Here is an 18,464-nt window from a genome sequence, read left to right as displayed (position 1 = left end):
AGGAGCTCTCGACGGACGGCCGACGGACCGGCGAGCGAGCGAACTGGGCGAAATGAGCGCGCCCGACGATAACGCTCGCGAGAGGCACTGCACTTCATTGCCGGGCCTTGTTCCGGCTCTGCTCCCTCTGCCGCTCCTCGTCCGCCTTGTACCACTGCGAGCGAGGCGAATGCGAGAGTCAGTGAGGGGCCGCAGACGGACGAGAGAGAGAGAGAGGCGAGCGGACGAGAGACGGACCTCGACGCCCGAGCGGATGCCCTCCTCGAGGCTCTCGACCGGCTCGTACCCGAGCAGTCGCCGTGCCTGTGTGCGGTCCGCGAGTCAGTCCCCGCTGCAGCCCAAGAGAGAGAGAGAGGGAGAGAAAAGGGAGACGCACCCGCTCAATGTCAAAGTACATGTCGTCGAGGACGTAGGCCATGTAGGCCCGGTTGACGCCGCACTCCTCGGGCCGCTTGCCCCTCGCCCACCCGACCCACTCGCACCCAGCGGCGTACAGCATGCCGACCGCGCCGGGAAAGACGAGCGGGAGCCACGACCGGTACCGCTGTGCCGGGTCGTACGCGTGCCAGATGGCGCGCCCGAGCGACCACAAGGGCACGGGCTCGCCGTTGGTGATCGTGAGCGCCTGCCCGGCGACCGACAGCAGCCCCTCCTCGGGCGAGACGCACGACGGGGCGTAGAACTGGTTCCACCGGTTGCGCGCCGCGGGCAGCGGCGGCTCGTCGTACTCGGGCGGGTCGAGCGGGTCGACGGCGTCCGGGTGGCGCGACGTCGGGAGCTGTCGCCGGCCGACGGTCGCCGCGACGGGCGGCAGGCGCGTCTCGAGCTGCGCAGGGTCGAGCGGTGGCGCGCCGAGCTTGTCGGCGGCGAGCAGGTGCGCGTGCACGACGTTCTTGAGCGTGACAAAGTCGAACAGGTGCAGGTTGTCGCCCATCTGGAACACGTGCTGGCCCGCCTTGTAGACGTTGATCCACCCGGGGAGCACTTGTCGGTCGCCGGGCCTGCAGGGAGGTGAGCGAGCGAGGGTCAGGTCCGAGCCTCGAGGAGGAAAGAGAGAGAGAGAGAGGGACGCACCCGATGATGCCGCCGAGTCGTAGCGCGCACGTCAACAGGCCGTCCTTGCCGTTGGCCTCGAGCACGAGTTGCTCGGCCTTGGCCTGCGGTACGACGAGGACCGAGTCAGTTAGGCGGCAGGAAAAAGAGAGAGAGAGCGAGAGAGAGAAAGGCGCACCTTGGTGCCCGCGTACGTCGCCACCTCCTCGTCGCCCTCGATGCCCGGCATGCGCTCGTCGACATTCCTCAGTGCGACCCCTCGCTCGTACACGACCGTCATCGAGCTCGTCAAGACGAGCTTTGTGACGCCCGGCGCGGCGCGGCACGCCTCGACGACGCACCGCGTCCCGTCGACGTTGACGGCGCGCCACACGGCGCTCGTCGCCTGGGCGTGCGGGCTCGCCGTGTGAAACACGGTCGTCGCGCCCGAGTCGCGCAGCGCGCGCGCGATGCTCGACGGCGACGTGATGTCGGTGTGGAAGAAGCGGTAGGTCGAGGGCGAGTGGCGCCGCTGCGTTGGGCCGAGAGAGGCGACGCGCGAGGGCCCGTGGAGGCCGAGGAGCGCCGAGACGAGGGCGCCGCCGACGAAACCTTCGCCGCCGATGACGGCGTACGACTCGGGCGGCGCGGTGGTCGGGCGTGGAGGAGGAGGGGGGGAGGGCATGGCTGACGAGCTCGAGGGAGGATTCGGGTGCTCTGCGTCGGCGTAGCGCATGCGGATCGAGTGCTGCGGGGCCAGGCAAAGCGTGTCAGGGCGCGCCGGTTCGACGACAACGAGCGAGCGGTGCCGGCTCGAGAGGGGGGGTCGAGGGCGACCCGCTCGATCGTGGCGAGGACTGCGCGCGCACCGGTGCGTGTCGTGAAGCTTCTGGCGAGCTCTCGCGCTGCTCTTGTGTCCTGGCGACGGTGCCGAGGTGCTCGAGCGGGTCGCGGCGAATCGAACGATGAGGCGGAGCTGGAGGCGATGAGAGGCGGGCAGCGGCCGCGCGGGCGTGTAGTCGAGCAGAAGAGCTGCTCGCGAGCGGCTGAGCAGCTGCCGGTGCTGCTCTCGGGCGGTCTGGCGGGAGACGGCGGGGCGAGGAGGAGCAAGGGCTTACGCGCGGCACGTGCCTCCGTTGGACTCTCCCGCTCTCGCGCAAAGCTCTCGATGGTCAAGCTACAGGAACCGACGATTCCAGTCCAGAGAGATGTGTGCGGGTGATATCAACAAGCTACAGGGCGACCCTCCTCCAAAGTTGCGCAGGTGCCGCTCAGCGACGGCGGTTGCCCTGCTGGAGGAGCATGACGCTGCGGGACGACGCCACGAGTCAGTCATCGTGTGCCTTCTTGACGATAGAGAGTGAGAGAGAGAGAGAGAGAGAGAGAGAGAGAGACGCGAGGGACGTACCGGACGATGGACGTGAACAGGTTGATGACGCTGAGGATGAGCCCGACCGACTCGCGGATCGGGTCATTCGGGATGGCGCCGCGCTGAGCGAGGTTGGCGTGGCCCTTGATCTGTGCGGGTCGGTCAAAGGAGGTACGAGGGCCGAGGGTGGAGAGAGGAGGGTTCAACGTGAGGAGAGACGGGGGAGGAGGAGAGACGACGGGACGAGGGAGGACGGCGAGGAGGGAAGGAAGGATGAAGGGCGGCGTGGGCAAGAGTAGGTCAGCTGACTGAGCTCGATGACAACGAGAGGGTACGAGAGAGAAGAGACAGGACGGGGCGCACCTGGTTCGTGCGGAAGAGGAGCATGCCCGAGAAGACGGCGACGCCACCGTACGCGCCGACGCTCTCGAGGACGGTGAGCGTCCTGAGGGCCATGTTGGGCATGATCATGGGCGCGAGGCTCGACGCGATCAGGACGCCGAGGCCCGCGAGGAGGGGCCCACCCATCCACAGGTACTCGTCCGACTTGGCCGTCGACCCGACGTAGGCGATGCCCGCCGTCGCGCCGAGCGTGTACAGACCCGCGCGCCCGAGGATCGCAGGCGCGATGAAGAACATGGGCGAGAGCGTGAGGCCCTGTGCGGCGGAAAAGATGCCCCACGAGAGGTAGTGGGCCGGCGAGTCGGGCGCGGTCGCGTACACGCCGTACATCGAGCCGATCGACAGGACCAACGAGCCGCCCATCACTAGCCATGGGTTAAGCGCCATTATGCGGTACGTGAGGCCGTTCTTGAACGCGAGCGTGGCCGCGCCGGCCGTGATGGCGAGTCCGAGGCCGGTGTACTTGAACGTCGAGCGGAGGTACTCCTGCAGGCGGGGAATTCGTGAGTCAGCTGTTGTATACTACCCCTAGAGTCCATGAGCTCCATCCAGGAACAAAGGAGCACATGCGCTCGACGAGAGGACGTGAGGGAAACGAGCCGACGCACCCACTCGTGGGCCTGGAGGGGCGACGTCTCGCGGTTGAGGATCAAGTTGAGCCCGATGGCGCCCGCGACGCCGACGCCGACATTGACGCCGACCTTGCCCCAGTCGACCTTCTGCTTGGAGTCGGCGCCGCCGTGCTAGGCCAGAGCGCGCGATGTCGCCAGCCCTCGCTTTCTCGCCTCCGCCCCTTTGAAATCGCGCCTCCCCACGTCGTCATTCGAGTTGAGGCATCACGAGCGTTTTGGGCCTTGGTCCCGTGTGGTCGGTGGGGGCCCCAGCGGTCCGAGGTCCAGCAGAGGCGGCCCGTCGTGAGGAGGAGGAGGAGGGGACGGGCGGCGAGCCGGATCGCGGCTGGGGTGAAGGTGGGGCGGGCTGCGTGGGTCGCGAGCTGTGGCAGGGCGCGAGCGAATGCGGCCATGTTGTGCGGGTTGCTCGAGTGTGTGTGGCAGGAGCGAGAGGCGAAGAGGCGGCGGGTAAGAACCCGAGCGAACTGTCGGCAGCCGGATGATGACGCTTCGTCGGCTCGTCTCTCACCCTCTCGAGCACCTTCTGCCTCGCTGCAACCTGCACAGACAGCCCGCAGTGACCCGCCACACCCTCGCTTGACCCTGCCGCACGCCGCCTCGCTCTTCTCCACCGTCGCCTCCCCTCTCTCCTTCACCACCAGCCGACCACCGCCGCCACTCGCTCAGCTGCGCCACCCTCGCACCGCACTGCCCGCCACTCGCCCACTCGATTGGCGGCAGACCCGCGCCTCGTATTTGCTGCCGTCGTGCACTCCACACCCCGTCCACCTCGAGCTGGCCCTCGTTCGCCCGCACGGCGGCCTCTACACGGCCACCGAATGCGCTCAAGACGATCCAGCCCGCCCTCGGGGGTCCGAACGACATGCTCGACGAGGAGACGAGCGGGCGCGCACCCTGCTGCGCCGCCCCCTGCTCGACCTCGTTCCTCGCTCTCGCTCGCTCCTCGTTCAAGCGCTCCTGCTCTCTCGTTCGACCGAGGCGGCGTGTTCGCTTCTCGAGCTTTTACGCCCGACACGAAGAGCCGAGACAGAAGGCGCGGCGAGGCGCGAGGGCCACTCGACGAGCCTGTCGAGGTGCGTCGCTCCTCGTCGCCCTTTCTCTTCCTCGGTCTCGCGAGGCGCACGAACGATTGCCCTAGACTGACGGTCGCCCGCCTCGCAGCCTTCCTGCACAGGTCGACAGCGCACAATCCACTTCCCGCTCGGCGACTTGTCGACCTCGTCGCCTGCGTCTCGGAGGTCCGGGCGCCTCGCGCCTCTCGCCCTCGCCCTCGCACACCGCGAGCGAGTTTTGCCTCAGTGGCGCTTCAGCATGCAACGCCGCACAACGATGAGCTCCTTGTGCGAACGATCTCGCGCAAGGCGAGAAGGAGCGCGCTTCGGGCGCCTGCAGGGATGGGAGAGCGCGCAAGTCGGTTGTCCGCTTTGTCGCGAGCCCGGCGAGATCTGCATTCTTTCGTTCGAGGATATTTCGCTCTTGGTAGTACTCGGAGCGTGCTCTGCGAGCTCGTCGAAGGGATTGCCTGCGCTCGAGAAAGCCGAGACTTCGATGCCTCTCGGACCTCGCCTCGAACCTCGGAAGGCGGCAGACCCACACTCGCCTCGCGCCCGCCCTCGCTCTCCTCCCGCGCTGGTCGCTCCTGAGCCTGCGCGACAGCTGCCCACCGAGCTCCGACACGCCGCACCGCCCGGCCCACGCGCTCATCGGTCGCGCGCGCGTCGTCACCACCGAGGCCGCCGCCGCCGCCGCCGCCCACTTTCCTCTCGCTCTCGCTCCCCGCGCCACGATGGGCCTCAGCCAGCAAAAGGTCGGGCACCTGTTTGCGCGGTGCGACTCGGCAGAAGAGACCGAGGAGGTCCTGCAGGCGTACGCCTTTGTGCGTCCCCCCTTTCTCTCTTCGGGCCCCGCCCTCTCGCTATCCCCCGCTCGCGGCCACGACGAGCTGACACGCCCAGCTGCCCTCGCGCAGAGCAAGTGGACCAACGGCGGCAACCAGAAGTACGTGCTGCGCAAGCTGCACCTCCTCACGCTGTACCTCCGCGCCATGTGAGCCCCACCCCCCTCCCCGAACGCCGCCGCTAGCGCCGCCCCGACTGACAACTCTCTCGCGATTGCGCGCCCACAGCAACCTCGGCTCCAAGCTGCGCGACCACTACCAGGCGTTCGCCATCGTCGCGACCCTCACCAAGACCAACGACGGGCCGATCGTGCTCCTCCCGAGCACCGTCGTCGGCCTCGAGGCGTGGAACGCCGCGCGCCGCCCCTCGTCGTCGCTCGTCAAGCGCGCCTTTAACCGCCAGGCGATGCACGTCGTCACGCCCGCGAGCCCGGGCCACAGCAGCAACGCGAGCGACGTCGACCTCGCGCTCGAGGTCGACCGCGAGCGCGGCGCCGGTGCGGGTGGCGGCGCGGGCGAGGGCCCTCAGGGCGGGTTCAGCGGGTGGCTCGCTGCGGGAGGGAGGAGGAGCCGCAGCAATACGGCGACGGTGACGGCGGTCGTGCTCGCACCGGGCGAGCGCACCGAGCAGCAGCGGCGCGCGGCGGGCGCGGGCAACGGGCTCCTCGGGACGGGCTTGCTCAGGTGCGTCTCCCTCCCCCATCTCTCTCTCTTTCCTTGACGCTCCAAAACGAGGTACTGACCCGCTTGCCCGAGCCCTTGCAGCGCCCCGCCGAACTACGACCCGCGCGCCCTCGCCGGGTACGTCGAGAGCAACCCGTCCCTGAGGCTCTCGACGCGCGCCGACTACGACGACCCCGAGGCCGACTCGCTCCCCGACTACTCGTGACGCCCCGCGTCGTCGTCGCCCCTTCTCCCCGTCCACTTTTCCCCCTCCCCTTGTTGCACCCTCCCTCCCTGCCTCGGTCGTTCCCTTGTCGTCCTCTCTCTCTCCCTTTTCTCCCTCGGTCCGCCTCGCCTTCTCTCTCGCGCTCCTGTACTTGTTGCCCCGGCCGATGGGTGTTCTTTCCTCTCTCTCTCTACTCTCCCCTGTGCAACGCGACTCGGTTCCCTGTGCGCCCCGGCCGTTCTCGACGCGAGAGCGAGAGCAAGAGGGGTTCTTGCGCGGCGCGGGCTCGTGCGTTGTCGTCGCCTGCGACTCTTTGCTCGAGTGTCGGCAAAGCTTCGAGAGAACGAGCGGTCGACGCCGAGGAGATCGAGAGCACGCGAGGGCCGAGGCGGGTGACGAGCGAGGGCGCCGACCTCGCCAAGGGTCCGTGCGAGTCGACGTGGCTCAGACTCGAGCCGCGCCTCCGTCTTCTCTCCTCGCCAGCTCCACGTTTGCTCCCTCGACCGCGCTGCATCTCGGACGCTCGCCGCTGCCTCGATGTATGCAGCCGGCGAGCGGGGCTCTCGAGATCTCGCCGCTGCCCGCCGTCCGAGAAAGCGCCCGCTCTCCTCCACCCGCTCTCGCGCTCTCGCCTCTCGCACCCGCCCAGCACACATGCCTCCGCTCGACATGTCGTCCATCACGCTCCAGTACTTCCCCATCCAGGGCCGCGGCGAGCCGATCCGCCTCCTCCTCACCGACGCCGGCCTCGCCTTCACCGAGTCGAACGACACGTCTGCCTTCTTCGCCAACAAGCACGACCTCGCCCAGTACCGCTTCGAGCAGCTCCCGCGCCTGAGCGTGACGCGCGCCGACGCCGACTCGGGCGCCGAGCCTGAGGTGGTGGTGCACCTCGCGCAGCAGGGCGCCATCCTCCGGTTCGTCGCCAAGGTTGCGCGGTACGGCGAGGGCGCGACAGTGTGGCAGGAGGCGGTCGTCGATATGCTCCAGGACGCGTGCGAGGACCTCAACAGCGCGTACACGAGGTGCATCTACGGCAAGGACGCGGTGAGCTCTCCCCTTCCCTCCCTCTCTCGCTCGCGCTCGTCGACCGGCCGGCGTCTGTCGGCGGGTCCCTCCTTTGGCGGAGAGAGCGCGGCTCGTCACGAGCTCGTCGAGCCGGCGGACGAGGCGATTGCGCCGCACGCCGAGGGTAGTCGCACGTGAACGAAGCTCGCACTGACCTTCCGCTCTCGCGCGCTCGCAGCCCTCTCTCCTCGCCGAGTTTGTCAAGACGACGGCGCCCAAGGCCCTCAAGCAGTTCGAGTACCTGTTTGCGACCAACAAAAGCGAGGCAGGGTACCTCGTGTACGAGCAGGTGCGCCTCGTACCCTCTCTCTCGAACCGTTCCCTCTCCTCGCTCGTACCGCCATCGACCCTCGCCCTTTCTCTCTCTCCCCCTCGACGCTCTCTTTCACGCCTGGTTCGCCTAAGGAGCACCCTCACTGACCCTCTCGCCCCGTCCCACCGCTCGCCCCCTCTCCCTCCTTCTCGCAGCCCTCCTTCGCCGAGTTCCACCTCCTGTACCTCGTCCACGCCCTGCGCAAGCTCGCGCCGTCGATCCTCGACGCGTACCCGACCCTCGCGGCGTGGGAGGCGACGATGCGCGCGCGGCCGGGGCTCGCGAATTACACGCCTCGGCACGAGATGCTCAACGGGAACAAGAACGGCCAGGAGGCGCTCGCGTTGTGAGAGGGGGCCGTAGCGGCTCGTCGAACGGGTGCAAGGTCGGTTGGTGGACCTGCTGAGCGAGTTGGACGGCGAGGTGAGCGAGGCGAGCGCGAGTCGCTGAGGCTGAGAAGGTCGAGAGGTCGAAGCGCTGGCGTCGTCCTCTCGCCGCGGCGCACGGGACTGGGACCGGTTGAGAGTGTCTGCGAAGCTCGAGTGTCTGCAGGGCTCGGGCCGTCGAACGACGCGCCGTGCGAGGCTAGCGTTGTCTTGCCTCTTCCGCTGGCTCAATCCGAAGTGCCGGCGCCCGCTCCAGCGAGCGACCCTCGACCTCCTACTGCGCTGCACGAGGGCCCTTGCTGCCTGCTGCTCCAGGGCCGTCGATCGCGCTCTCTCGCCGCCGAGTGCGCCCACCCGCGACCCCGCCCGACCCGCCGTGTCCCTCATCGTCGCGGCGTCGTTCCCTCGAGGGCATGCAGCACCTGCCGGCGCAAGGGTGGCCCGCGCAGCAAGGCCAGCCGTACGCCGCCGTGTACCCGCCAGGCCCGGCCCAGCACCCGGCTCCGTACCCGCCGTCGTCGAACGCCAACGCCGTCGCCTCGACTAGCGCGAGCGCGCCTCCTCTCCACCCGGGTCCGCCGCTCCACAACGACCACCACGCCGGCCAGTACCACCACCAGCCGCCTCACGCCCAGTCGTACTACGCGCCGGCACCCGCTAGCGGCCAGCCCGTGGCGGCGGCGCAGGTCGGTGCGCCCTCGTCGGCCGGCGGCGGCGCGGGAGGTGGAGGAGGGCCAGGCGGGGCAGGCGGTGGATACGGGCTCGCGCAGCCTGGCGCGCAAGGAGCGTACGCGCAGGGCATGGCCCAAGGTCCGCAGAACGGGTACCCGCACCCGGTGCAGCACCCACCGCCGCCGCCGCCATCTCGCTCGCCGTACCCTTCAGCTGCGCCTCCTCCTCCTCCGCTCCAGCACCGCCCGCCGTCTCGACCACCCTCGATCGCGCTCATGCCGCAGCCGCCCCAGCAGCAGCAGCAGCAGCAAATGCTCCATGCGCAGCCGGCGGCGGCGTACGGCAACTCGTTCGTCCAGCCGGCGCTCCACGCCCTCCCGGCCTCGTCGCCCGCCCTCATGTCGCCCACCGCGCACCGGTTCAACTCGAACCCGTCCACCGGCCCTCCTCCCGTCGCCCACCAGGGCTATCCTCCCCCTCAGCCTCGACCCTCGCCCGCACCTCCTCCACCTCCCCCTCAGCCTCAGCCGTCCTACGCCGCCGCCGCGCCGCTCCCGCAGCAGGCGCCCGTCCCGACCGCCGCCGGGCTCGACGCGCACCTTGCCCGACTCGACGAGGCGGCTCAGCTGCAGCACAACGCGGCCCAGCTCGAGGCCGTCCTCAAGCGCGGCGCGTACCCGGGCGGCGGGCCCCGTGCCGGTCAGCCCCTCACGCCCGACCAGCACGCCCAGATGGACGCTCAGGTCCGCGACCTGAGGTGCGTCCCCTCTCTCTTTTATGTCCTCCTCCCCGCTCGATAGAGCCTCACCGACGATCTCGCGACGACGCGCAGGAACCGCGAGATGTCGGTCCTCACGACGTGCGACTCGTTCGTGCGGGCGCACGGCGGGTCGCAACTCGTCAACCGCTTCATCGACCAGTACCGCGCGAGCGTGCAGCGGCAGCAGCATCAACAGCAGCAGCAGCAGCACGTCCAGCAGCAGCAGCACCTGCAGCAACAGCACCAGATGCAGCACGCTGCTGCTGTGGCCTGCGGCGGCGCGGCTGCGCAACCTCGAGGAGCGGCGACGATGCAGATGCCGCCGCAGCACGCCCAGCAGGGCTACCCTGGTGGCCCTGCCGGCCCCGTCGACCAGCTCCCGCCGCCACGGCCGGCGTCGGCGACGCCGCACTCGAACCTGCAGCACCAGGCGCCCGTCCCGCGCGAGCGCACCCACACGTACCCCCAACAGCACCAACAGCCCGGCTCTCCCCATCTTCCCCATCCTGCCCATCCTCAGCACCCCTCCCAGACCTACACGACCCTCGCGCCGTCCCAGCCCGGCCTCGTCTCGCTCCAGCCGCAGCAGGGCAACCCGTCGCACTACCAGCACGCGCCGCCGCCGCCGCTCCACCAGCAGCAGCAGCGACAAGGTCCTCCTCCTGGGCCCGTGCGCCGCATGCCCTCGGCGTCGGCCATCGCGCAGCAGTACGCCGTCCAGGCGCAGCGTCAGGCCCAGCAGCAGGCCCAGCAGCAGGGCCAGGCGCTCGCGCACGACGGCTACTCGTCGCCGCACCCGCCGCCGCCGCGACAGCCGCCGACACCTGTCGCCGGCGGGCCCTCGCAGCGGCCGCACCCGCACGCCCCGAACGGCGGCGACCCCAACGGCGTCAGCGGCGTCGGCGGCGGCGGTGCTGGTGGTGGTGGCGGACCGCCGCCGCAGCAGCGCGACTCGGCGGCGTCGGGCATGCACGCGCACGTGACGGCGGCGGCGGTCGCGTCGTCGCGCGACCAGGCGCAACGGCAGCTCGCGGCGGGCGGGCGCGGGCAGCAACAGCAGCAGATGGGCGGCGCGCAGGGGCTGGGACAGGGACAGCGGCAGGGCCAGCCTGGGTTCGACGGGCGCGGCGCCTGGGAGGAGGCGCAGCGGCGCGAGCGGGAGGAGCACGAGCGGCGCGAGCGGGCCCGCGACTTGCAGGTGGAGCAGCAGCAGCAGCAGCAGGCGGGCAAGGCGCGACTCGGCATCAAGCACCCGACGCAGGCGCTCGCCGAGGGTCAGCCAGGGTGGCCCAGCCTCGCCGACCTTCAAGCGCAGGTGCGTCCCCCTCTTCGTCCTCTTCCTGCCTCTCGCCGAGCTCGCTCACTGACTCGTCCGCTCGCGCCCGCAGGTCACGTCGCAGTTCTTCTGGGACACGCTCGCCCAGGTGCTCGAGAAGCGCGGCCAGCGCCTCAACCCGCAGGGCTTCGTCCTTGAGAACCGCCTCGTCGACCTGTTCCGCCTCAGCCAGGTCGTCATTGGCCAATTCGGCGGCTACGTTCGGGTGCGTCTCTCCCTCTTTCCTTTCCCTCTCGCGCATCGTCCGATTGGTCGCACGAGTCCTGACGTCGTCGTCGTCGATGCGCGCAGAGCGACTTTGACAAGTCGTGGATGCACATCGCGTCGCAGTTTGGGTTCTCGCCGAGCTCGCCGGCGCCGGGCCAGCTGCGCGACCTGTACATGCGCATCGTCGGCCCGTACGAGGACGCGTGGGCGTCGCACGAGCTCAAGAAGCTGCGCCTCGGCGGTCCGCCTCCTCAGCCGATGCACCTCGCCAACGGCATGGGTCACGCTCCGCCGCCGCCATCCATGCAGCCGCCGGCGCAGCGCGAGCAAGGCGCCGGGTCGTTCGCCCAGCCACCGTCGGTCACCTCGTCGCCTGCGCAGCACCTCCCGTTCGTCCCCTCGGCGTCCGGCGCCGGGCTCGTCAACGCCTCGACGCCGACGCCGACACCCCCCACCTCGCTCGCCCTCCCTCCCCAGCCGACCTACGCCCTCCCTCAGCACTCGTCGGCGCCCGAGCAGAGCTTGTCGTCCATCTTCGCCAACTCGTTCGCAGCCTTTCCCCTCACGCCGTCGACCGGTCCGAGCGCTGCGCCTGCCCTCGCGTCGGCCCGCTCGCCCGAGCCGACCGTGCAGCAGCTCATCGCCCAGGCGAAAGAGCTGCAGCGCGAGCACCTCGCCGACCGCGCCGCCGCCGAGAACTCGCCGACCAAGGGCAGCCCGCGCAAGCTCGCTGGCCTGCCCGCCCCGACCGACCACGACGTGCGGCGCTCGCCCCAGCTCCAGGTCGCGACCGCCGCCTCGACGCTGTCGCCGCAGACGTCGTCGACGCCTCGCGAGCAGGTCCTCCCCGAGCCGATGCAGCCGCCGACGCCGCGCTCGGCCGTCTTGAACGCCGCGAGCGCGGCAGGGCAGGTCGCGCCCTTTTCGTCGGCGCCTCCAGGTCTGCTGCGTCGCACGCCGAGCGACGCGCCGTACCTGTCGCCCGCCGGCGGCGGCAGCCCGCCGTTGAGCCGGACGGGCAGCAGCTCGCGCAAGCGCGAGCGGACGCACGAGCCCAACGAGCTCGGCCAGGTCGCCGACGATGCTGGGCGGCGCAAGCGTGAGGGCACCGGTACGTTTGCCGAGCCCACAGCGGCGGCGTCGTCGAGCAAGGCCCAACACCTCGTCGTGCCCGTCGTCGGCGCCTCGCCCGCCTCGATCGAGACGCCCGACCTCGTCGCGAGTCGTGCGCTGCGGCCCGACTCGGCGACGAGCGCGAGCACGAGCACGAGCGCCTCGCCCCGGTCGTCTCGCGGGCTCTCAATCTCGACGGGCTCGGTCATGGCGCCGGTGACGCCCGGCCCGTCGAGCGCCGCGCCGCAGCCGCTCGCCGAGGTCGCGACGCCTGTTCAAGCTGCGCTCGCTGCCAGCGCGAGCGCGTTGTCCCTCGGCACGCCGACGAGCGCGTCGGCCGTTGCTGCGTCGGCGTCGACCACGAGCAGCCTCGAGGCGCCGACGACCGACCCGCTCGCGGGCCTATCCCTCACGGCGCCCGTCGAGGCGTCGCCTATGCTCTTTGGCGGCAGCGGGTGGGGCGGCGACTCGGCGCACGGCGCTCTCGGCAGCTTCGACTTTACCAGCGACGCGAGCGACCTCTTCGGCACGGCGGCGGCGGCGGCGGCGGGCAAGACGCTCGCCCTCGACTCGACGCTCGACGATGACTCGTGGGCCCCGTCGAGCCTTGCCGACTTTTCCTTCGCGGCCGACTGGTCCTCGCACTCGTGACGGCGGCCGCCCTCTCCTCTCCTCGCGCGTCGCCGCTTTGCCTCGTCCCTCCCCTCATTCATCCCTCGCGTCCTCACTTGTTTCGGGTGTTGTGGCTCTTAGAATTGTGCATACCCCGGTTCCGACGCTGTAGATACCCTCAGCCGCTCTCGCCGTGCAAAGCGATTTCTCTCCCTCTCGCGCCGAGGCCTTCGCGACCGAGAGCCGGCGCGCCGTCGGACGGCCGCGGGCGGAGACGACGCTCTCGCTCTCTCTCCTCACCCGCGTGAATGCTCGCACGCTTGAGCGCACGCACTACACTGTCCAGAACGCGCACCCTGTCCACGCACGCGTCGCCGTCCCCGCGCCCCATCTCGACCTTGCTCAGTCAGCTCCCGACCCCACCTCCGGCCCTCGTCGCCTCTTCCTCTGCCCGCACACTCGCCCGCCTCGCCTCGTTCACCCGCACCATGGCTTTCTCGTCCACGCAAGGCCTCCCGACCAAGATGCGCGCCGCCCAGATCCAGGAGCAGGGCGCCATCGACGTGATCCAGGTCCGAGACGTCGACACGCCCGCGCCGGCCAAGGGCCAGGTCCTCGTCAAGGTCGAGTACGCCGGCGTTAACTTTATCGACGTGAGTCCTCCCACCCGGACTCTCGAGCCGGCTCGTCGACGAGGAGCGAGTCTGCCACCCCGGTCCTCTCGCGGGCCGCGGCTGGCTCGCTCGCGAGCTCCCACTTCGCAGAGGCGCACAGCACTGACCTCGTTGCATCCCTGCACCGACCCGCAGACCTACTTCCGCGGCGGCATCTACAAGGCGCACCTCCCGTACGTCCTCGGCACCGAGTCGGCCGGCACGGTCGCCGCCGTCGGCGAGGGCGTCACCGAGCAGTCGCACGGGTTCAAGGTTGGCGACCGCGTCGCCGCCTACACGGCCGGTGGCAGCTTTGCCGAGTACGCCATCGCGCAAGCCGACAAGGTCGCCAAGCTGCCCGACGGCTTCTCGACTCGCGACGCGGCGACTGTCCTCACCCAGGGCCTCACCGGTGCGTCCTTAGCTTCGCCCAACTCGTCGAGCGACACGCACTGACACTCCTCTGCGCCGTGCGACAGCCCTCACGTTTGTCAAGGAGGCGCACGAGGTCAAGCCGGGCCAGTTCATCCTCGTCCAGGCGGCGGCGGGCGGCCTGGGCCTCCTCCTCGTCCAGCTCGCCAAGCGCTTCGGCGCCACTGTCATCGGCACGACGTCGACCGAGGAAAAGGCCGACATCGCGAGGAAGGCCGGCGCCGACCACGTCATCTTGTACGGCGAGGGGCGCGACGTGGTCGGGCAGGTGTACGGCATCACGGGCGGCGGTGCGTCCCACTTTCTCTCATTTCGTACACTTTCAGCGGGTTCCTGACGAGCTGCACACACAGAGGGCATCGACCGCGGCGTCCACGGCGTGTTTGACGGCGTCGGCAAGGACACGTTCGACATGGACTTTGACCTCCTGCGCCGGTGCGTCCCTCGCGCCCGCTCGTCTCTCGTCGCGCTCAGAGCGAGGCATTGATGCTCTCGACCCCGCCCTGGACGCACAGCAAGGGCACGCTCGTCACGCTCGGCAATGCCTCGGGTCCGGCTCCCGCCTTTGCGCCTCTCCGTCTCGGGCCCAAGAACCTCAAGGGTGCGCCGGCATTCTCTCGTCCTCTCTGTCTCTTCGGAGCCTTTACTGATCGCTCTCGTGCCCCGCAGTCTGCCGCCCGATCCTCAACCAGTACGTGCACACGCGCGACGAGTTCCAGTCCTACTCGACCGAGCTGTTCAAGCTCGTGCAGGAGGGCGCGCTCAAGCTCGCCGTGCACGGCGAGTACGAGCTCACGACCGAGGGCATGCGCCAGACCCAGATCGACATCAGTGCGTCCGCTCGTCCTCTCCCTCTCCCTCCTGAGTCGCTCGTCGAGCAGGACACAGCCTGACGCCGCCTCTCGCCCGTCCGCAGCGAGCCGCAAGACGTCCGGCAAGCTCCTCGTCAAGGTCGCATGACTCGCACGGCTGTAGCGTAGCGCACGAGGTCGGCGCACCTCGTCCTGTGCAAAAAGAAGGGCCGAGCGCCCCAAGTTTCAGTGCCTGCACGCTCGAGTGGCTCTGCTGGACTCTCGCTTGCCGTCTCGCTGCGCTCGCTGGGGCTGCCGAGGTCGTGTACTGTCCTGCTGCACGGCTCGTGGCGACCAGGCGGCGCGAGACGGCGAGTGAGAGGCCGTCGGCGACCGAGCGAGAGGGAAAGGAGAGAGGCTCGAACGGACGAGCCGCTTCCGCTGCCAGTTGCCTCAGAGCGTCTCTCTCTGCAAGCGTATCAGAGAGCTGGCAGTACCTCTGGAGAGACCGCAGCCGTCGCCGAGAGTCAACGTTCGGGCAGCCGCTGCCGCCGCTCTCTTGGACGTCGTCCCGCCGACATCGCCTGGCCGTCCTACCACCACGAGCTACGCCGCATGGCTGCGAAGCGCACACGGGCTCGCACTAGGCGGCTCCCGACCGTGCTCGTCCTCGACTTCTGGGACTCGTACACGGCCAACATCCTCAAGCTCATCGACCAGCTCGCCCGCGACAGCGCGTCAACGCACGAGGGCGACGGCGCAGGGCAGCAGTGGGACTGTGCAGAGTGGCAGGACCGGGTCGTGGTCGTCAACGTCGACTCGCTGTCGTGGTGAGTTCCCTCTCCCCTCTCCTCCCTCCCGACCAACTGATGAAGATAAACCTCGCCGACGTCCGCCCTCCAGGGACTCGTTCGAGCACGACATCCTCCCGCACGTGGACTGCGTCATCCTCGGCCCCGGTCCCGGCACCCCTCACCGCAAGAGCGACTTCTCGTGGCCGACTCGGCTCCTCGACCAAGTCGGCCACCGCGTCCCGATCTTTGGCCTGTGCCTCGGCTGTCAAGGACTCGCGACGGTCCACGGTGGCTCGGTGAGTACTCCCCCCTTGCCCTCGCCGACCCTCTCCTCCTACCTCGACCGCGCGAGCTGACCCTCTCCTTCGAAACAGGTCGTTCGAGCAACAGCGCCCAAGCACGGCCAGGTCAGCTCGATCCGCCACGCGTGCGCGTCGTGTACCTCGTCCAGCCTGTTCAGCGGCATCCCGACCTCGTTCGACGCCGTTCAGTACAACAGCCTCGTCGTCGACCCGCACTCGCTCCCGGACGAGCTCGAGGTCATCGCGTGGACGGCGGCTGCAGACGGGTCTGACGAGGTCATGGCGCTCCGGCATCGCTACAAGCCGCTGTGGGGCGTACAGTTCCACCCCGAGGCGCGTCCTGCCCCTCTGTCTCTCCTGTCCTGCAGCGCGCCGAACTGACCTTCTCGAATCTCGCAGTCGATCTCGTCCACCTACGGCTCGCGCATCCTCGGCAACTTCTTCGCGTCGGCCCTCAACTTCCACGCTCGCGCCGAGTGCACCCCGAACCTGCCGCCGCACGTCCTCGCCCTCTCGACGACCTACCGCCCGACTCGCCCACGTGCGCCAGCGCAGCAGGTCGCGCCGACCTGGGAGCAAAGGACAGTCGCTCTCGACGTCGCAGAGGGCTGGTCCCCGCGCCTCGTCTTTGAGCGACTCGTCAAGGGGCGCTCGGAGCTCGGCGAGGTCTGGCTCGACTCGGCGAGGGTGCGACCACGCTCTCCCTCGTCCTCGTCACTCGAAAAGGCCCGCCTGACTTGCACTCTTTTCATCCGCAGCCGACGGGCGTCCCGCAGCACTCTCACGTCTTCTCGCCGCAAGCGACGTTCGCCTACTCGGTCGGCGCGTCGACCCTCACCCTCCGCACCTCTTCCACCTCTTCCCGCACCTCGCCCATCCCGGAGTCGACCACCTTCTTCAACGTCATCGGCGACGCGCAGGCGCACCTCAAGCGCTTGACGCGCCTGCAGCCCAGCTCGGCGCCGCACGGCCCGCTCGGCTTCGTTGGCCACGTTGGGTACGAGGTCAAGGACGTGACGCTCCCGCTGTCGCGCTCGCGCGTGCCGCACGCGGTGAGCGAGGAGCACGACGGCGCCGTCTTGGCCTTTGCGGGCTGCATGCTGTCGTACGCGCACGAGGAGGGCGAGTGGAGCGCGAGCGGGCTCGTGCGCCTCGAGGGCGGCGGCGGCGGCGGCAGCCCCGAGGCGGGCTCGTCGGCGGCGCTTGTCGATGACGTCGGGTTGAGCGAGGAGGACTGGAGCGCATGGGTCGCCGAGGTGCAGCAGACGCTCGCCGCTCCTCCCGTCGCCGACCCCGACTCGCCTGCGCCGGCCGCCCTCCCGACCGACTTTGCGCCGGACCAGTCGCGCGCCGAGTACATGGCGTCGATCGAGCAGGCTCGCCGGTCGATCGTCGCCGGCGACGCCTACGAGCTGTGCCTCACGACCCAGTTCCGCTCGACCTTCCCTCCCTCGTCGCCCCTCGTCGCCGACCCGTACCCGCTCTACCTCACCCTGCGCAACACCAACCCGGCGCCCTACGCCGCCTACTTCCACCTCCCGCTCAACGATCTCGCCCTCTTGTCGACCTCGCCCGAGCGCTTCCTGCGCATCGACGCCGCCGGGCGCGCGAGCATGAAGCCCATCAAGGGCACGGCGCGCCGCTCGTCCGACCCGGTCGAGGACGCCCGGCGCCGCGACGCCCTCGAGGCCGACGTCAAGGAGCGCGCCGAGAACCTCATGATCGTCGACTTGATCCGGAACGACCTGCTCAAGAGCTGCGACGTCGAGAGCGTCGAGGTCGAGGCGCTCATGCAGATCGAGACGTACCAGACGGTCCACCAGTGCGTCCCCCTCTCGCTCTTTTCCGTGCGCGTCGTCGACAGCGGTCCTGATCACTTGCTTGATCCGCGCAGGCTCGTTACGACCGTCGTCGGCCAGCTCGGCGAGGGCGTCAACCCGTTCGAGGCCATGGCCAAGGCGTTCCCTCCTGGTACGTCCCTGCTCGTCCTCTTCTCTCCATTCTCTCGTCCTGACCGAGTCTCTCTCGTAGGCTCGATGACGGGTGCGCCGAAGCTGCGCAGCCTGCAGCTCCTCGACGACCTCGAGCGGCACGTCGCTCGCCGCGCATACTCTGGTTCGTCCTGCCTCTCGCTCTCGATCGTCACCCCAAGCCGTTCTGACGAGCTCGTCCACATGCACAGGCGTCTTTGGCTTCCTCGCGATTGACGGCTCGAGCGACTGGGCCGTCGTGATCCGCACCCTCGTCAAGCGCGGGCGAGGTGCGCTCACCTTTCTCCTCGTCTCCTTCTCTTCCTCGATCGCGGCGCTAATTGTCCCTCTCACCCGCTGCAGACCTCACACTCGGCGCCGGTGGCGCCATCACGCACCTCTCGGACCCGGCCAAGGAGTGGGAGGAGGTGCTCACCAAGGTCGACGCCGTCCTCGGCCGCACCGCCTAGCCTCCCCTTTTCCTTTCTCCCTTCCTCTCTCTTCCTCTCACACATACACTCGCATCCCTAGATACGCCTCAACGGCGCCAGTACCTTCTCCTCCAGTCGGCGAGCTCGTTCCCGCCTCCCGACCTCGTCCTCCCTTGTCGTTGTACGTCTCGATCCTGCCTTACCCGACTGGCGTAGATTCATCTCTCGCATCCTCCTCGCACCTGCATTGTACTCTGCTCGCCCTCGTGTATCGCGAAAGCTCTCAGCGAGAAAGAGACGAAGGAAGTCAATTCCAGCTACTGCAAAGGGGACGCCGACCGACGGCGCGAAGGGGGTACTGACTGGGGCACAAAGGCGGACACGCGAGGAGCTCTATGGGTGG

At 69.4% G+C, this 18,464-nt stretch overlaps 7 protein-coding genes across 7 annotated transcripts; 5 read left to right on the top strand and 2 right to left on the bottom strand.

The window, feature by feature from the left end:
* Positions 1–45: 45 nt before the first annotated feature.
* On the bottom strand, positions 46–1,717 carry RHOBADRAFT_38935 (uncharacterized protein; the record flags this gene model as incomplete). Its single annotated transcript, XM_018413580.1, has 5 exons — positions 46–154; positions 238–303; positions 377–1,001; positions 1,075–1,157; positions 1,232–1,717. The coding sequence occupies 5 exons, from the start codon at positions 1,715–1,717 to the stop codon at positions 95–97; spliced, it is 1,320 nt and encodes a 439-aa protein (XP_018268870.1). The 3' UTR covers positions 46–94.
* A 647-nt stretch (positions 1,718–2,364) lies between these two features.
* RHOBADRAFT_17756 (uncharacterized protein) lies at positions 2,365–3,513 on the bottom strand (the record flags this gene model as incomplete). The annotated part of the gene is made up of 3 exons (XM_018412387.1): positions 2,365–2,550; positions 2,765–3,289; positions 3,412–3,513. Coding segments are annotated over 3 exons (813 nt in total), but the record flags the coding sequence as incomplete, so codon positions are not given.
* Positions 3,514–5,218: 1,705 nt separating this feature from the next.
* On the top strand, positions 5,219–6,448 carry RHOBADRAFT_55498 (uncharacterized protein; the record flags this gene model as incomplete). The annotated part of the gene is made up of 4 exons (XM_018417877.1): positions 5,219–5,311; positions 5,405–5,481; positions 5,561–6,016; positions 6,098–6,448. The coding sequence occupies 4 exons, from the start codon at positions 5,222–5,224 to the stop codon at positions 6,219–6,221; spliced, it is 747 nt and encodes a 248-aa protein (XP_018268868.1). The 3' UTR covers positions 6,222–6,448.
* Positions 6,449–6,875: 427 nt separating this feature from the next.
* RHOBADRAFT_46409 (uncharacterized protein) lies at positions 6,876–7,952 on the top strand (the record flags this gene model as incomplete). The annotated part of the gene is made up of 3 exons (XM_018414784.1): positions 6,876–7,268; positions 7,468–7,578; positions 7,758–7,952. 3 exons carry the CDS (start codon positions 6,876–6,878, stop codon positions 7,950–7,952), a joined length of 699 nt encoding a protein of 232 aa, XP_018268867.1.
* A 4,584-nt stretch (positions 7,953–12,536) lies between these two features.
* RHOBADRAFT_66871 (uncharacterized protein) lies at positions 12,537–12,903 on the top strand. The gene has a single exon (XM_018419106.1). The coding sequence runs from the start codon at positions 12,660–12,662 to the stop codon at positions 12,858–12,860; it is 201 nt and encodes a 66-aa protein (XP_018268866.1). The 5' UTR covers positions 12,537–12,659; the 3' UTR covers positions 12,861–12,903.
* Positions 12,904–13,122: 219 nt separating this feature from the next.
* RHOBADRAFT_55495 (uncharacterized protein) lies at positions 13,123–14,822 on the top strand. The gene is made up of 7 exons (XM_018417876.1): positions 13,123–13,341; positions 13,498–13,753; positions 13,821–14,063; positions 14,127–14,208; positions 14,289–14,374; positions 14,443–14,604; positions 14,690–14,822. The coding sequence occupies exons 1-7, from the start codon at positions 13,177–13,179 to the stop codon at positions 14,731–14,733; spliced, it is 1,038 nt and encodes a 345-aa protein (XP_018268865.1). The 5' UTR covers positions 13,123–13,176; the 3' UTR covers positions 14,734–14,822.
* A 357-nt stretch (positions 14,823–15,179) lies between these two features.
* RHOBADRAFT_55494 (uncharacterized protein) lies at positions 15,180–18,301 on the top strand (the record flags this gene model as incomplete). The annotated part of the gene is made up of 9 exons (XM_018417875.1): positions 15,180–15,394; positions 15,468–15,654; positions 15,733–15,975; positions 16,060–16,347; positions 16,419–17,482; positions 17,555–17,631; positions 17,692–17,775; positions 17,843–17,920; positions 17,994–18,301. 9 exons carry the CDS (start codon positions 15,180–15,182, stop codon positions 18,098–18,100), a joined length of 2,343 nt encoding a protein of 780 aa, XP_018268864.1. The 3' UTR covers positions 18,101–18,301.
* Positions 18,302–18,464: the final 163 nt, after the last annotated feature.

Source organism: Rhodotorula graminis, assembly GCF_001329695.1.
Source record: "Rhodotorula graminis WP1 unplaced genomic scaffold RHOBAscaffold_13, whole genome shotgun sequence".
Lineage (NCBI taxonomy): Eukaryota > Fungi > Basidiomycota > Microbotryomycetes > Sporidiobolales > Sporidiobolaceae > Rhodotorula > Rhodotorula graminis.
Note: the sequence above shows the minus strand (reverse complement) of the source record. Positions and strands in the feature narration are given on the sequence as shown.

What these genes read in the sequence shown, in the direction of transcription:
- RHOBADRAFT_55495 (XM_018417876.1), top strand. Translation starts at nt 13,177, where the DNA reads ATGGCTTTCTCGTCCACGCAAGGCCTCCCGACCAAGATGCGCGCCGCC. An exon ending in CCGGCGTTAACTTTATCGAC is followed by an intron (nt 13,342 to 13,497) that starts GTGAGTCCTCCC and finishes ACCGACCCGCAG; the next exon opens with ACCTACTTCCGCGGCGGCAT. An exon ending in GTACGGCATCACGGGCGGCG is followed by an intron (nt 14,064 to 14,126) that starts GTGCGTCCCACT and finishes CTGCACACACAG; the next exon opens with AGGGCATCGACCGCGGCGTC.
- RHOBADRAFT_66871 (XM_018419106.1), top strand. Translation starts at nt 12,660, where the DNA reads ATGACTCGTGGGCCCCGTCGAGCCTTGCCGACTTTTCCTTCGCGGCCG.